The following is a 17473-nucleotide window of genomic DNA, read 5'->3' as shown; positions in this document are numbered from 1 at the left end:
CTAATGTTTGTTGGCAGGGTGGGGTCAGGTGACGTCCAGGGACAGTAAATGGTGGCATGGTACTGAAAGCAAAAGAGATGTGTCAAAAAGTTGGGTTTATTAATGTCAACAATCTTTTTTTTTAGCTATAAGTATATTTGCTAAGAAACAAAATAAATGGTTTTGTGCATTGCTTCTCTACTATCTGGCACTCTCTGGTCTAATGCTGTTAATCTTTTAATGTTCCAACAGGTGCTGGGGAATCTGGGAAGAGCACCATTGTAAAGCAGATGAAGTAAGTTACAAATGCAATATTTATCTTACTTTATATTTAGGCCTTCTGTTAAACCCATAGATGGATTATCTACCTCTTTTTTTAACCTGGTTAGTGTGATGGTGACCCCACTGCTTGTCACAGATTAGCCTTATGGTCTCTTGATAAAATAGTAATACTATTTATTTTTATAATAACTATTTTGTCAACTTCTGTTCTGGTTTCCTTATTGGATGTAAGTAAATGTTAAATCGTGATGTGTTTACAGCAAGCCAGCTGCTCAGCAGAGCTGCAAACAAGAGCATACTTTACCACTCTTACACCTGCTGAGTCTCTGCTTGCTGTAAAGGTTGCAGTACCTCACTAGTCTTATCTTCTGCATTTGGCTTACTTAAGTTAACTTAAGTTATAGCTCAATAATGTATTGTTAACACAATGTACTTGTTGGTTGCAATAAATAAGACTTCCCCCCCCCCCCCCCCCCCCTTTGTGGTTTCTAGGGGGACAGCATTGCCTCTCCTGTTTGTTGTGGTCTTTCACTTCTCATAGCACAACAATATGTGTGAAGAGTTTGTGAATACAGAGGGTGTGTGTGTGTGCACTGTATATGTGTACACGCACAGATATGCACACAGAGGACCCTAAATTGCTTAATTATTCACATTCCTCCGGGCTAGCCAGGCACTGAATCCATTTTTTATGAACTTGGAGCAGGAACAGTGTGTTGCTTTTTGAAGCCAGGTTATTAACACGTACAGATAAATCAGCCTGCAAGACAGGAACACTGGCCGATTATGTAACATTACACTGATTGATGTATCCTGTGTCAACATGACATTACACCAAATAAACGCAACCATTTTCATAAAAAACGGCTTAAAAATGACTGCTGTTCATTATCATTTGCATCAACACTCTGTTAAAAGCAGTAGGGAGTTTTACTTTAGAATTACTGTGGGGTAATAATAATAATAATAATAATAATAATAATAATATGAATACATTTAATTTTTAAACACACTTTTCTTTCAAAAGAAACTCAGAGTTTTTTAGGCCAGTCTTAAAAGAGTTCAGTGTCTGAGTTGCCCTTAGGTGGTCAGGGAGACTGTTCCAGAGTTCTGGCGCTGCCGAGCCAAAGGCCCGGTCGCCCATGGTGCGGAGCTTGGTGTTGGGGACCCTGAGGAGCGAGCGGTTTGTAGATCTCAGGGTGCGGGTGGAGGTTTGGGGAGTGATGAGTTCTTGTAGGTAGGGAGGTGCATGTCCATTTATGGGTGAGTAGTATGACTTTGCAGTCAATCCAGAATGAGACAAGGAGCCAGTGTAGTGAGTGCAGAATGGGTGTTATGTGTTCATATTTCCGGACTCTCTTCAGGATTCTGGCAGCGCTGTTTTGGATGTATTGTAGTTTCTGGATGTCCTTGTGATCCCAGTGAATTGCAGTAGTCCAGTCTAGAGGAGATAAAGGTGTGGACAAGATTCTCTGCATCTGACAGGGTTAAAGTGGGGCAGAGTTTGGAGATGTTTTTTGAGACGGTAAAAGGAGGTTTTGGTCAGGTATTTGATATGGTCAGTAAAGGTCTGGGGATGGTCAAACCGAACTCCCAAATTAGTGACTGTGGAGAAGAGGGGTAGGACCTGACGGTCAAAGGTGAGATGAGTTATGGAGGATGACTGAACCTGGTGTGGAGTGCCAACAAGGAGGGCTTCGGTTTTGCTGCTGTTTAGCTGGAGAAAGTTGTTGCTCATCCACACTTTATCTCCCCAAGTCATCTCATTATGCTCTCTGCACTTCCCTCTGCAGCCTGACGAAGTCTGGATGCTTGCATCTTATGATGTCTGCATCAAAATGTGTCCCTTAGACACCCCAATGTTAACGTATTACTTGATTTATAGCAGTGTATATTTTTTATGTTCCACCTAATGATTAATGTATTTCGGAATGTTCTTGAAATATACTCACTGATAATCAGTTAGTGACGGCTGTGAAACCTTAATTTGAATGTGGCAAAAATGGCGACCCACTTGTCAGCATACTGTTTTCCATTTTAAAACTGAAACTTTATTTTAGCAATGGATCAAATGACTACATGTATGTGAATTGCGCTACTCCTAGTGATGAACCCACAGGTGATTTTACGCTGCAGTTTCTCTCAGCATTACTGTGTGTTTAGTGCGTTTACAGGACAGCCTTAAAAAAACTGAGCATATCCTTTAATGTACAATTTAATAAATGTTGCATATTTTTTTAATTCTCAGGATCATCCATGAAGATGGCTACTCAGAAGATGAGTGCAAGCAGTACCGAGCAGTGGTTTATAGTAATACCATCCAGTCTATTATGGCCATTGTTAAAGCCATGGCCAGTCTGAAGATGGACTACAGCAGCCCTGGCAGATTGGTAAGACACACAAGCATTCAAATACTCAAAATAAATGTGTATTTGCAATGACATATCTACTAGATTTAATATTATTATTCCTTATTTGTATCCTATTAAAAATGGTAGATAATACCAGTCACATAATTGTTGTAAATACGTAGTTTTATAATAAGGGTTAAAGCATAAAGCTGACCAGCCTATAAAAAAAATCTGCATTCTGTGAAATTGCAGAATTCTGTTGGCTTTACTAACCATGGACAAGTCAGATCTCCCTCAGGCCGCACCAAAACAAAGCCTGTTTTATCAACAGCATCTTGTAGTTGTATCTGTTGCAGCCCTCAATACTCATGCTTGCCCAGAAGGAATATCACAAGAGTTTGCCTTTTGTTTCTACAAACACACCAGGCCCCCTTTCACTTTTCTCTTTTGTCTCAGAATATGAATGAAAAAAAACTCAGTTGCCTATTATCTCTGAAACAAACACTTTACGCCCTTACTTGTCCGTATTGCAGTGAAGTCTAGTGAACAAAGAATATTACAAGGCTATGATGCCTCTAGGAAAAGAGGTTTGTTCTCATGCCTCTTCTTATTCAGTCAATAGCACTAGTAAGCTGTGCCAAGGTAAATGTTGGATCATATGATTTCCAACATTCACCTATTCATAACGACTTCTTTTCAGCTATGAAATTGCTGTTGGTTTTAAAAACTCAAACACAGTACAATGCTTCTCTGATCCATCTTTGTAACCAGCGGGGAAGTGGTCCTTGTTTTACAGACCTTACCTCCTCCATCTTTGATCTGCTTTCTCTTTAAAGCTGAAATGGAGAGAAAGAAGAAGCAGCAAGTGTACTTAATGCCAGCAGAGGCAGTTGTTTTGGGGATTAAATTCATTTGAAAGTGCTGGCATGAAACATTTTAACAGCACATTTAGTTTGCCAGGTGCTCTTCGCAGCCTCAACAGTGACTCAAATTAATTCCTTGTTTTCAAGGCTGCTGTCTGCCTGAAAAAGGAAAAGTGGCCAAAAATGGTCTTTTCGTGTGACAGACATATTTCTGTTCTTTAAAACCACCGTGATTCATCATTGTATGTCCTCTTTGCATGTCTGTTTTATCCTTTTTGTTTGGATTAAGATTACATCCACAATCTCAAATCCCCCAAACAACAGTGTTTGTCCAATCATAGTTTAGCAACTCTAACTAGGAAAATCAGGTCAGTCCAGCTTTTGATTTCTCCACATGTTGAAGCAGTGTTTAGTGGGATGGTATTTTCAGCCTTTCAAAAACAGAAATTACAAAAGTAAAGGTTTTTATTAGCACATTTTGGCTAACTGTTACTGCCGACAGTAGTGATCAAGCGTTATTTCCTAGGCCTAATTGTTAATCCACTAGGCTGCATCAGTTTGTGTGTTCGCAGTTTACGTAAATAGAAAAAGGTCTGTTACCAAATGGCTGACCACATTGGTAAATTATCATCCTCAACTTTTTCTCTTTTAACATTAAAAAAGAAAACATACGATTTGACACCAACAATAGGCTGTGTTAATGTGGCAATCTGGAAGGTTTTCATTTAAATAAATATCTGTTAAGTGACAGATCTGAATTATTACAATATTTATACATTTACAAACTGAGCAACATTCCCAGAAAAAAATGTTGTATAAACATAAAAGATGGAACTACGCATACAATTCAGAAAAATTGAAGGTCATGTATCAACAAAAAGACTCCAGACAGCTCTACTTTAAGCACATGCCTTTTGTTTTCACTTGAATAGAAATTATTAATCAACCAGGACTGAAATATTCAGATTGGCGCTTAAAGCATTGCCTTATCAAGAAAGTCCTTTTAGCACCATATCATCTAGGATTATATAGCTATTAAGTACCAATTAAAAGCACATTTTTACAGGTTTTATGTTGTAAAATAAGTCACATATTCACAGAACGTCATCAGCAACTATTACAGAACACATGCAGACAGACAGACACACCCGGGATGCATGAAGACACACACCACCTGTAACTGGAGCTACAATAAAAGGATTGAGGACTCTGCTGTGGTCACTAGAGCGTTTCTTTTTATTCATCTGACAGATCTGTCGAATGGCTGTATGTACTCTCTCAGACTCCCACACATGGCAATTAGTGTGATAGCCTGCCCATGCCTGCACACTGCAGCACACTGTAGAAGTACACAATGACAATCACACACAGATTGTGTATGAATAGACCCATGCATAGAAAAAACATGTCAACAAAACCTAAACGTGCACACATTAACCACACTATTTGCTGTTAAGTTTAGATAAGGGAGCAGGAAGACTTCCAGGCAATTATGATCCAATAGTTGAATGTTTAAACAGAGTAAAAAGCTCAGCAGTCATAGCTTGAATAAAGATTAGTAAGTGGTGATTGACGTTCACCAAGAAAAAGGTAAATTAACATTAATCGGCAAATCAAGAAAATCATTAAAACGTATAAAAATGTGTCTACAAAGGAGCATAAATGTTTTCTTGATTGTGATATATTTTTTGTTATTTATGTTAACGATAACTACATACATATTCAAGGAAACAGCCCCTCATGCAGCCATAAACTGGCCAAAGCCCCTTGATCAGTGAATTTCATGCCATCAGGAAGATGGAGAATTGAGAGAAACGAGCATGGAGGCAAACGGCAGGAAATCAAAAGCTTGCTCTGTTATAACAGGCCATGCTGTCCCCTTGAGTCATACCAACATGTCTGACATGTGCTCAGCCCACAGTGGCTGGCATCAGCTTCTTGTTGTTAGTGATATAACTCTCATAAACGTTGCTTTCTTGGCAGTAGTTCAAAGACACGGCCCTCCATGACAACACATTATTTATTTAGCATGTATCCAAATAGGAATGGTTGAGAACGTGTCTGTTGTCCCTTTTTTGAGGAGCTGTATTTGCCTTGTCATTTTTTTTATTCTAACCGGTTTAGTGTAGTCTAACGGATTTGCTCTGATGTAGATTACAGATACTAGTCACTTATTCTATGTTGACTGTTTCCATTTACTTTATTGTATCCTTAATGGATAGGTTGCCATTTTTTCCCAAATTTGCCTTAAAATATTACTCACTACCCCATAAATCCATTGAAACAGTAATTGGTCGCTGTAGTTGTTACTGCTACCTGATTTTCCTAGTTAGAGTTGCTAAACTATGATTGGACAAACACTGTTGTTTGGGGGATTTGAGATTGTGGATGTAATCTTAATCCAGACAAAAATCCTGTTTTATAGAAATTTTAATAAAATATATTGGGGACAAAATCATTGCTCACTTCAAAAATGTATTTAAAGTAGAGTCATAGCTCATATGAGGCTTCAGTAGTCTGTTAGACAAATAAAGTGGGTATCTTCCAAACGTATTCAATGGGCATGTGAGTGTTGCATTACGTTAGACTTACTTAGAATTGTCGACCTATCCTGTTAATGATCCGTTGTTATCGTTTCAATCCACACCCAAATCTATACTATGGGTTCAGATGATGTAACCGTTATCATGCATGTCTTGACAGTGATGCCTCAATTCTAACGGTCCTGTCTTGTGTCCTTGTCCCCCCCTGCAGGACGATGCCCAGCAGCTCTTTGCCCTGTCTGCAGCCGCTGAAGAGCAGGGCATCTTTCCTGAGGATCTGTCCAACGTGATCAAGCGGTTGTGGGGTGACAGCGGCATACAGAGTTGCTTTGCACGGTCGCGAGAATACCAACTCAACGACTCTGCAGCATAGTGAGTGTGAATTTGTAGGTGTACAGTATACTGTGAAGCCACTTTGGAATCAAATACAAGTTAATGTGTTTTTTTTTTCTTAAATAATTTGGTAATACCTTCTCGACATGTGCCAGCCTGCTTGAATCTATTAGTTTTACTGTAACTTTCATAACATTTAGGCTGTCATTAACAACCTTGTCCCTGCATGTCCTCTACTACTTGTACATCAATCGTTAAGCAATCTGCTCCGGAATACACCGACTCTGTATTTCACCACTCTAAATGTAGATGTGGCCAAGTGAGAAATCTCACAACTCCCCGTCAAATGTGCTCCTTTTCTCATCCTGCATACCTCTTTGTCATTTATATTAGACAATTGTTCTGCAACTGAAACACTGCACTTAAATGTTATTTTAAAAGAAGTATAAACAGCTCAAGAAAGTGACAGTGATAAAGGCTTGGCTGTTTTGTTTGTATTTGTTTCATTGTTGTGCTGATTAATTTGATGTTCCTGTCATATAAAGGGGGCTGTTTTATATTCCTGCCATTGGGTATGTGGTTCTCTTGGTGTTGTGATGGATCTAAGATTGCAGGCCTTTCAGCCTCTCTCATATGCACTGCAGTGAAAATAATGATAAAGATTATTATGCTTATTTCTACCTCTCTGAATTTCATACTCATGTTGTAACCTAATAAACGGAGAACAAAATAGTTTATCTTTAGAGGTGAAAGATTTCCAGTGACCTAGATTAGCCTCTAAGAAAACTATGAGATAGTTGTGATGATAAAAAAAAGTGACACCTTTTTATTTTTGGAAGAAGTATTAAGTGTGTGTGTGTGTGTGTGTGTGTACACACACACACACACACACACACACACACACACACACACACACACACATATGCATGTATATATCTCTCTTTCTGTATCTGTCTGAAGCGAGGCTTGGCTGGGCCACTACAGCTCCCAGCTGGCCTTGGATGATGATGCAATGCTTGTGTAAGTGGAGCAGGTTGTGTTGAGCATGGCAAATATGCTTCCACACTCCCCTACTGATCAACAGTCTGTCAGAAAAAGGGTAAAAACAGGAGAGTGAAACAAGTTGTGAATGGAAACCTAAAAAAAGAGAAAACGTACTGTCTTTTACCTCTCTGCTTTGGAGTCTTATTGAATGTTTTTAGATGATTTTAACCAAATCACAGCAGGGGAAAGTATTTTTTTTAACTAATATATTAATTGATAGGAAAAAAATCAGTTAATATTATGCATGTTGTCCTCATCCTTGCACTTAGGATAGAACACAGTGCTAGTGGTCTCCCATAGACATCTCAGCTAACTATTTCACATGGGGTTTTATTGTTGCTATTTAGTATTATTATATGAATGCAGAGTTGAGAGGCATTCACTCTCTGAACTCATCTCAGTCCCCCCAAGCATATACACCACACAGAGATTTGAGTAATGCAACACTGTATTAGATACAGAGCTTTACACCAGGTACTACCTACATTTATTGCAGGAGAAAATAAATAAATTGAAATCCAGCAAAACCACCTGATATGCAGCAGCTTGCTCGGACAGCTGTATAGTGGATAATATTTACCATCAGCATATAAAACTCAGGAAATATATGGTTTAGAACTTTAAATCGAGCAAATATTTTTTAAGAAATGTTATAGCGTTAGGAGACAGCCGATTATGTGTGTGTGTGTGTGTGTGTGTGTGTGTGTGTGAGCAACCTAGTTGGAAAGAAGGGCAGCTGAATGTAAGACATATCTGCAATTAAGATGATTTGATGAATAATAAAGCAATGTGGACGTGCAGGTGATCACCTACAGTATATTATGTGTAAGACACAAGCCACAATGAGTTTTAACTGAAGCCACTACTGCAGTGAAATAATAATGTAAATGGCATGTTTGCAAGACGGCAGTCATGTTTACATCCCCAGAGCCATTATATGTCTGGAATGGGCACCATAAAACCCCTACAACAACAGTATCAACCAATATGGAAATGATACTCAAACGTTAGTATTTTACCACTCTGTAAATCAACAGTGCGGAATGGCCGTCGGCGCATTGGGGGAACAGCAGCACAAACATTTTCTCTACAAATCTGTCCTGAAGTGGCTTTTTAATTGTTCCGACTAGTGAGCAACGAGTGCTAGTGTTACACACGGATTGATGACAATTTCCATTCAGTTGTGAGATTCATTTATTATGTTGTGTGTGTGTGTGAGTGTGAGTGAATCTCCCTTGCAGGTTGCAAATCATGGTCACTTTACAATTGCTAACCATGTCATCATCTCTCTTGTTCTCTCTCTCTTGTACGCTCTCTATCTCTCAGTTACCTGAACGACCTGGAGAGGATAGCTAAAGCAGATTACATTCCTTCTCAGCAAGATGTGCTGCGAACTCGGGTCAAGACCACTGGCATTGTGGAGACTCACTTCACTTTCAAGGAACTGCACTTCAAGTAAGGCCATAAAGCATTGACCTGATTTCAATGGATTTAATGGCCTTCAGATACTAACAAAAAATAAATAAATGCCCTGAAATTACACAGATATCTCCTCTCTCACACTGTCTCCCACTGCAACCGATGTGATAGTCCAGGCCAGGGAACTCTTAGCAACTCCTCCAAAGTGAGAGGTGTATTTGGCACTAACAAACCTCAGGGGTAGTATAAACCCCAGTGTCCACTCATCGCTGATCCTTGCCTGTAGTGGAATTTGGTGATTACATTTAAAAAAAAAAAACTGTTTGTCTTAATAGCAACACAAGAGCACATGAAACATGGCCAATACTGAATAAAATATAACTATCCTTGGTGCTATTTTGGGAAACGGCAAGGCAAAACCCTAACTCGGATATTAAAGTAAATGTGGGTATGTCATCATACTTATTTCTTTATTATTATTGAATAAGTCCCTTTCAGCAGTGACATCACCCAGCCTCCGCCACACCTGCTTTAACCAGATTGCTCGACTATATTTTAGTCTTAACATTAATAGCTAAAATAGCTAAAGAACTGTGCAACTTAGAAGCCAAACAATAACGGCAATAAAAGCCTAATAATGAACATGATTGAACTGGAGGCTGAGTAAATGCATTAGATCCTTCCTATCGTGCTCTCACTCAATGAAACCAAAGCTCTATAGTGCAAACATTTGAATATGTCCTCCATGTTACAGTACTTTAGGTCTTACATAAAATATGCTCTGACCCAGCCTGAGCACTCGTGTGGGATTAGAATGGATGTATAGATATATCTCTTGATAGAGGATGTGCCAGAGATATAGTAAGTGTTTCAATATTTTACAACAAGACCTATGTTGAAGAAGATCCAAGTCTGGTATCGTGTATAAGTTGAATATACAAACTATGTCATGAAAAAGCAAAGATCACGGTTGTTTTTTGTTGTTGTTTTTTTAAGTATAATACCTAACACTTTGTAAATCGGTTAAACTGATCTGGATTATAAAAAAAAAAGCAGTCACATGGTTCTGGTGTGACCTGTTTCTTGATGAACTCTCCGATATTTACCTTCTGTCCCAGGCTCAATATTTGGCCTGAATAATACATGGAGGCAATCAATGAGAAGATAGTCACGTTTTTATAACTCTGTCCTGTTTGCCATAATATGTATGGAAAGGAAATCTTTACACAATGGCTTAATTTAGATTGTTCAGTGTGTATGCTAACCTAAACACTGCAAATGTCCCTCTGCATCATTAAAATATGGCAGCTATACTGCTCTTTGATCGATTCTCAGCTTCCCCATTAGCCAGTGCTTTGCTCTGAATATAGAGGCCTGCCTGCACTTTGACGGCTGCAGTCTTTTATCAGATATCTGACAGACATCTCTCCACCTCCTCACCACATTTGTTCTCAAAGAAGTCTCATCAAAACGTGGACAGCCAGGGATAGAGTGTCACTCTAACTTTCTATGTCCTTCTCTCTTCACCGTCGTTCTTCCTGAACGGTCGTCTTCAGTACCCCGTTGCCTTCCGGCTTCACCTTACTGTCTTTCATTGTGACCTCCTTCCTCCACACACAATGTCTCTCCTCTGCTTCATCCCCTTTGCAGAATGTTTGATGTTGGAGGCCAACGCTCGGAGAGAAAGAAGTGGATTCACTGTTTTGAAGGAGTTACCGCCATTATTTTTTGTGTTGCACTGAGTGCTTATGACCTGGTGCTGGCTGAGGATGAGGAGATGGTAAGGAAAAATCCACTTTACCGTGTGTGTCTTCATCGGCATGAATTATATAACATTACGAGCTTCATAAATTTGCTATTTGGCTAATTTTCAGCATGAGATGCTTCAGACTGTAAGGCATTACAAGGCATTTAAAGTCACCCATCCCTCCTTTTATTATAGCTCAATGATTGTGAGGTCCAGGTGGGGAAATTGTCTCAATGGTTTAAAGTTGAACCAATGGAGTGTAATTATGTAATAAAAGCAATTTTTTTTCACTGCTTATGAATTTAAAGTAAGTGCTCAGGAGAGACCTGCATGGCCAAAAGATGCTCTGCACTGGTTATTTCTCACGTTGAAAATGTTAAACAGTGCCGCCTGGTGGCTGCTCTGATGTGTTGTACTTCAGCCATGACCGACTTTGTTCCTTTTCTTTAGAACCGAATGCATGAGAGCATGAAGCTGTTTGACTCCATCTGTAACAACAAGTGGTTCACTGAGACCTCCATCATCCTCTTCCTCAACAAGAAGGATCTCTTTGAGGAGAAGATTACTCGCAGTCCCCTTAACATCTGCTATCCAGAATACACAGGTGCTTTAATAGTTAAATATCTTCAGTCCAACCACAGACTCACTAACAAATCACAACACAAGGAAAAAGTACTTGTCATCTTTATAACAAATCACTTCCTCATCCTTCCAAACGGTTGCTTCCCAGGAGCCAACAAGTTTGATGAAGCAGCGAGTTACATTCAGACCAAGTTTGAGGACCTGAACAAGAAAAAGGACACGAAGGAGATCTACACCCACTTTACCTGTGCCACTGACACAAAGAACGTGCAGTTTGTCTTTGATGCCGTCACTGACGTCATCATTAAGAACAACCTAAAAGACTGTGGTCTTTTCTAAAGGTATGTGTATGTATTATTATTAATATTATTATTATTATGGAGCAGCTTTAGACAATTTAGATGGATTGGAGCCGAGATGATTCGTCGACCTATCACTCTGTCGTTCAATAGAAGATTAATTACCAACAATTTGATAATTGATTCATTCTTTTAGGATTTTTTACCTAAAAGTGAGCAGCTATAAATCTGTATGATTAGTTACAATTACTAAATTCACCAACTATTATTCAGCTTGTTTATTGGAACTGGCTTAACTATGACACACTGTGTTGAGCTACTTACTGTATTTGATCAGAAACAAAGTAGTTGAATGAGGCTGGTTTCGCGCTCCTTTTCAAATTTGAAATTTTATATATTTGAGCTATATGAATAAAATGTGTTTGGGTTGGGTCAAGAATGGGATATGACATCTCAAAATGTCAGCAAGTCAAACCAAAAGAAGATAAATTAGTAAACATGAATATAAGTCCCTGTGCTTTCAAAAGTTAAATTACTTTTGATTGTATTTGTATAATGGTGTTTGTTGTTGTTTTTCTCTTACCACAGGGTGATGCCTGATGCACGCAGATGTCTGAGAGACTGCAACAGCCACGTGATGATTACTGCTTTTCATAATGAAAACCATAACAGACTTGATTCCTAAAGGGGAAACCTTAAAGAACTTCAACAATCACTGATTTGCAGCCATCATATTATCAGTTGTGTTCATATTTTTTCATATATTTCTTACTGGTCTTGCTGTTCTCATACTATTCATACAGAGTGCCTGTAAATATATAAATATATATATATATATAAATAATCAACCAAGGACCCCTTACTGGTTTTTAAATTAGATTTGTGACTTAAATAATTATCCAAGTGAAGATGATTGCTTAAAGAGGAAAACGTATCATTATAATAAGCCATGTTATTATCATGCAAAATGGCAAATGAAAATACAGTCAAATATAAATTTGTTCCATCCTTGAAAGGCCTCCAAGAACCAGTTTACACTGTAATAATCTCTACAGATCTCTCTGGGTTTTTTCATTTTACTTTCCTCATTTGCTTTCCTCCGTTTAGTAAAAAAAAAATACTGTAAAAAAAAAATCAACTTTTTAGAAAAATCACATTAACTTATGTTAACTAATGTTGGCATTTTATGAACCTGTTGACTGCACAGAGCTTATTTTTAGAAGAAAAACAAGCATGAGAATTAAAACGGATAAAGGGAAAGTGTTATTTTGTACAATGTTTACACAGAATCAATATTCACAGTTGTATTATAGTGCATTGTCCTGCATGACTATAGATTAGCTTGTACTCCCCACACACTGAATAACATTCCTTAAGTACCTTCTTTGAAGAAATAAAACAGAAATGCGTATGTGTCACTTTTAAGATATCTGCAAGATGTTTAAGTGCTTATGTCTGCTCCTAACATGGATTGTTCTGTGCCATTTGTTCCACTCCCAAGTCTTTTACATATGTTTGTGCCTTGATATCTGTTTACACTTGTTCTTTAGAGACATGCTATCTCCATAGTGTGAATTAGGGCTATTTATACTCCACTTTGGTTCACATAACCCATGATTTAAGATGCATCACAACACGAAGACACATGGATGATAGTCGGTCACTAATATTAAGATTATTGTACTTCACTTGTTAAATGTAAATAAAGGTTTACTCACATTATCTTTTATTCTACAGTGTAATGTGTCAAATGAAAATGCACAAAACGCATATTATTCTGATCTGCTACGTTTGAATCAAAAGTCTACTAAACATAAATTAAAAAGAATATAGAAAGAGGACTACAGTAGACGTTTTCTTTTCTTCTTTTAGGTAAATAGGTGATGGGTCTTTTTTTTGTGTGCCATTGGGGGAAAACGTCTCTCTCTCTCTATATGTGTGTGTATGTATGTATGTATGTATGTATGTATGTATATATATATATATATATATATGTGTATATATATGTGTGTGTGTGTGTGTGTGTGTGTGTGTGTGTGTGAAGTATTGTAAATATAATTGTAAAGATACTTGAGTACTTCAATTGTATGCTCCTTCTATTCCACTAGAGGGCAATACATTTTACGACCCTGTATGTAGGGGTTGCACGGTTGGGAAGTGTACTGTCACCTCACAGCAAGTAAGCAAACAAGATAAAGAAAGTCACTTTTAATTAATGCAGAGTTCATCACATTGGTTAAGATGTTTTGTTAAAAAACAATGAAGGTGGTGAAGTAAAGCAAAATGTCTAAAGTGAGGGTTAAAATACATTTGTTAATATGTATGCAAAAAAACCTAACTTTTCTTTAACTCCATTAATCCTTTGGAGCTTGACATTTCAAAATCTCCTCTTACAACGTTAAAAAATTAAACGGTAAAAGGTCTGCTATACTGTAATGGTGTTAAAACTGTTTTCAACAGACTTTATACACATTACATACCCCAGTGATACGACACGTGACCCTCTTCCTTCACCCTTGAGGTACATTGTGCTGATAATACTTCTGTACATATACTTTGGTATGACTTTGAATACAGGACTTTTGCTTGCAATTGACTATTTTACAACTTTGCATTGGTACTTTCTGAGCAGTATCCTTCCACTGTCTGAATTACAAAACAGTGAAAGTGAGGATGCGCAGTCATGAATGGTTTAATGGTGAAAGAATTTATGCATTGCTCATATTTTAACAAAAGATGAAGGCTTACTCAAATACTATATGAGAAATGGTATCTGAGGTCCTGTCTACAAAGATCCACCAGGTGGCAATATGTAGATTTGAATAAAGCCACACATGCAAACAAAGACTTCTCAGCCTTTTCTTTTTTTTCCCCCCACAAAAGTAGAGTTTCATTCTCTGCATTAACATTGCCCTTCACAACCTTGTGAAACTAAAACGAAGCGGTGGTGGTGAAAGATAAAGTATTGAATATACAATCAATGTCAGTGATTTGGTTAATTAAAAATAGTTTATTTTTATTTTTCATCCAACTCCAGATGTAGAGTCTCCAAAGAGTAATACAACCCGACAAAGTTACAGTAGGAACCGCTGTAATTACACGGGGAGGTGTCTAGTTTCAGGCGACTTGCTATTGGCTGGTTGTGCAATGCCCCGCGGTGATTGGCTGCAGCGAAAAGCTCAACATCGTCAAAGTCCGCTGACAGACCTTCATCTGGTTCAGATGAGGGAATACATAGAGCGGGACACCACCTATACTGTAAATGTATGCAGTTGTGGATTGTGCTGGTATTAACTCCGAATCAAATGCAAAGGTGAGTGTTATTTGCTTAATAATACATTACTAAACTAAAAGTGTAATATTTGTGAAAAACGCCCACAATTTATTCTAATGCATTGTTTTTTGTTGCAGAAACAATTAACAGGATTTGGAACTTCACTGCAGACATTTACTCACAGGCAATGGTAAGTTTTATCCACTTGTTTTTATATACTTTGACAGTTTTGTAGATGCATGCAGTGACTTAATTATAAGATTGTTCAGGAGGACCTTGTGGAGAAGTGTTTTTTGCGCAAGCAGTGTACATTTTGTACAGATTCTTAAAGTGTTTCCTCTAATGACTCCATGTCACAGTTAATTCACACCACACTGTCCTTACCAAATGCATACAACTGGGTGAATCACTTCTCCTCGTTGTGTGAAGGCAGCCAAGGAGAACAGGACATTTTAAGAGGTGCAGACTGACCACAGAGTCCCACTGAGGATGTGTCTGTATGTCAGATTAGTCTCCCCCGGGGGCCAAATGGTTCAGCACCCACAGCTGTGATAACATCATGGCATTGTGGTGTCCCTACATTTCCAAGCCAACACTGACAGGACAGGGTGGTTCAACAAACTAAATATTATAGGAACTTGTATGACAACAACAAAGTTGAGGTACTCATTTTCTGAGTATGCTTCCTGCCACAGGAATTTTTTTTAGATTGAAGAGTTTGAAGACATTTTGCATTGATTTCAGTTCATCTGAAGGCTGAAAAATGATTTGATTCACAATTGAAACATAATCATCGTGTGATTCCAACATGGTGCCGTCATTTCCTGCATTATAAAAGTCCAGTCAACAAGTTAGGGGGAATCCAGAAAAGATATGCGCCTCGTCCCTCCTCCACGGTTCAGCTCTACTTTGTTCAAACTTCCCCTCCCACTTTAGAAGGCATGAGTTTGTCTTTGTGTAAAATCTGCATCCTGTTCTCCAGTTTTCATTTTCTGGGATCATACTTCATGGGATGGTTTCCATAAAGCTGCTCTGAGGTTTGTCAGGAATGCTTCACTTGTTATATGGTCATAGAGCAGAGTGATCTCAGCTGGTAAAAATCTTATTGGCCCAGTTATGGAAATAACAGAGCCAACTGTGTTATAGCTAGACCAGCCAGGGCATGATGGGATATTTTGGAAGCCAGCCTAACTGCTCTGTCGCCTCCAGCAAAAGTCCATCAAAGCGTTTTGGTGAAAAGAGTTGACTTTATATGTATTCTGCCTGCACCACTGAGTCTTTTGGGTCTTTCTTTTAGCTGTGTTTAGGAGATTCTACTGACTGCCTCCGGGACCAGATGCAGTGCATGATGAGATCCTTGCAGGACCTGAAGCAGATAAGCAGGCCGAGGCCACTGAGTGAACCGTGTGCCCGGTCCTTCGCTGTGACACGGCTCTGCAAACAGAGGGCACAGCAAGAGCGACTCACTCGACTACGTGTTTCCGACGCCAGTGAAGCCAGCACGTATGACTCTGCCTGCTGCCTGGCCAGCCCTCTGGAAGAAGAGGAAGAGCATCAGCAGCATGAACGCTTGGCACAAGGCTCCCCGAGCAGTGAAAAGAGTCTGGACTTTGACTCTGGTTACTCTGAGGCTTCTTGGCAAGATGAAGGTGTTGTACTAAGGAGGACCAGGAATGTGCGAGTCTCCTCTTCTGCCTGCCTCCGCACAAACAGAGGACCTTCTGGCCGAATCCGGCCCAAATCGACCTCGGACGCTTGCCTGGAGTGTTGGACATCATTTGAGGCCAGTAACCCAGAGGACTGGACAACATCGCTGCTGAGCCGCAGCAGAAACAGACAGCCTCTGGTGCTTGGGGACAACAGCTTTGCTGACCTAATACAGAACTGGCTGGACCTACCAGAGTGTCCTGAGCCAGCAGAACCAAAGCCCAATGCGGGCCGCCGCCTTGCCAAAGACATTTTGATCAACATGCGGCGGAGACTAGCAGGGATGTCTAAAGGTGTGGAGGTGAGGCCGAGGCCTGCAGACTCCACAAGGCTCAGCAGGGCTGCAGAGGCTCCCAAACGGATGTCCTGCCCAGTGGGACTCCAGGCTCTCAAACCCTTCTTTCACCAGTCCCACACGGGCCTCCATCAACCGGACACTGACTTCTACCAGTTCACTGCTCTGATGAAGACAGGCAGCCGGCAACCCATCATATGCAATGACATTATTGGATACATTTAGCTGATGCTGTACCTCCGGACTGATCATAAACAGAAATTTGTATAAAATGGTTCTATTTTCATAATTGCATTTTGTCCATCATGTTGATCTGGAATAAAAGTTTATTTTGGATTTATTGAAAGTTTTCTGTTTCTGCCTGAGCAGTGCCAACTATTATTGTAGCCATCTCTCATCGTGTTTGACACGTATTCAGTGTTTTCAAAAATTTTCATGTCGTATGATATTATATAACTTTTAAGCACACAGTTAGTAGTTGGAATCTACTAACTGAAAGAAAGTCGATAGAACCGGCACACTTCATCTATGCAGAGTACACTTTATTTTAGCTTTTGGTCTAAAGGACCGTCATCAGAGCAGCAAAACTTTCCATTGGTTTTAACTTTTTAATACTTCCAGCACCTTATTTAAGATCAAGTCAGGCAGTTGTCCTGTATTTCTTTAAGAAAATAAAATAAAAAACTATTAACATGTAAACTTGTAAAAACGGAAATTTTTGGGTGCAGTGTGCTCATGGTAAAGTATGTTTGTGA

General features: G+C 39.1%; 2 protein-coding genes across 2 annotated transcripts in view; both read left to right on the top strand.

Annotated features, from left to right (window-relative positions):
• Positions 1-11482, top strand: part of LOC306736437 (guanine nucleotide-binding protein G(i) subunit alpha-2) — a gene marked incomplete at both ends in the record, with an annotated part of 34281 nt that extends 22799 nt beyond the window's left edge. The window contains 7 exons of the mRNA XM_079218072.1: positions 232-274; positions 2510-2651; positions 6230-6390; positions 8722-8850; positions 10465-10594; positions 11012-11165; positions 11292-11482. Of these exons, the coding sequence (XP_079074198.1) occupies positions 232-274; positions 2510-2651; positions 6230-6390; positions 8722-8850; positions 10465-10594; positions 11012-11165; positions 11292-11482 (950 nt within the window). The remainder of the gene's footprint in view (positions 1-231; positions 275-2509; positions 2652-6229; positions 6391-8721; positions 8851-10464; positions 10595-11011; positions 11166-11291) is intronic.
• Positions 11483-14679: 3197 nt separating this feature from the next.
• inka1b (inka box actin regulator 1b) lies at positions 14680-16957 on the top strand. The gene is made up of 3 exons (XM_079219013.1): positions 14680-14755; positions 14854-14906; positions 16014-16957. Exons 2-3 carry the CDS (start codon positions 14904-14906, stop codon positions 16941-16943), a joined length of 933 nt encoding a protein of 310 aa, XP_079075139.1. The 5' UTR covers positions 14680-14755; positions 14854-14903; the 3' UTR covers positions 16944-16957.
• The last annotated feature ends 516 nt before the right edge of the window (positions 16958-17473 follow it).

Source organism: Taurulus bubalis (genome assembly GCF_910589615.1).
Source record: "Taurulus bubalis genome assembly, chromosome: 5".
In the NCBI taxonomy this organism is placed as follows: domain Eukaryota; kingdom Metazoa; phylum Chordata; class Actinopteri; order Perciformes; family Cottidae; genus Taurulus; species Taurulus bubalis.
This window is presented reverse-complemented; position numbering and strand designations above follow the sequence as displayed.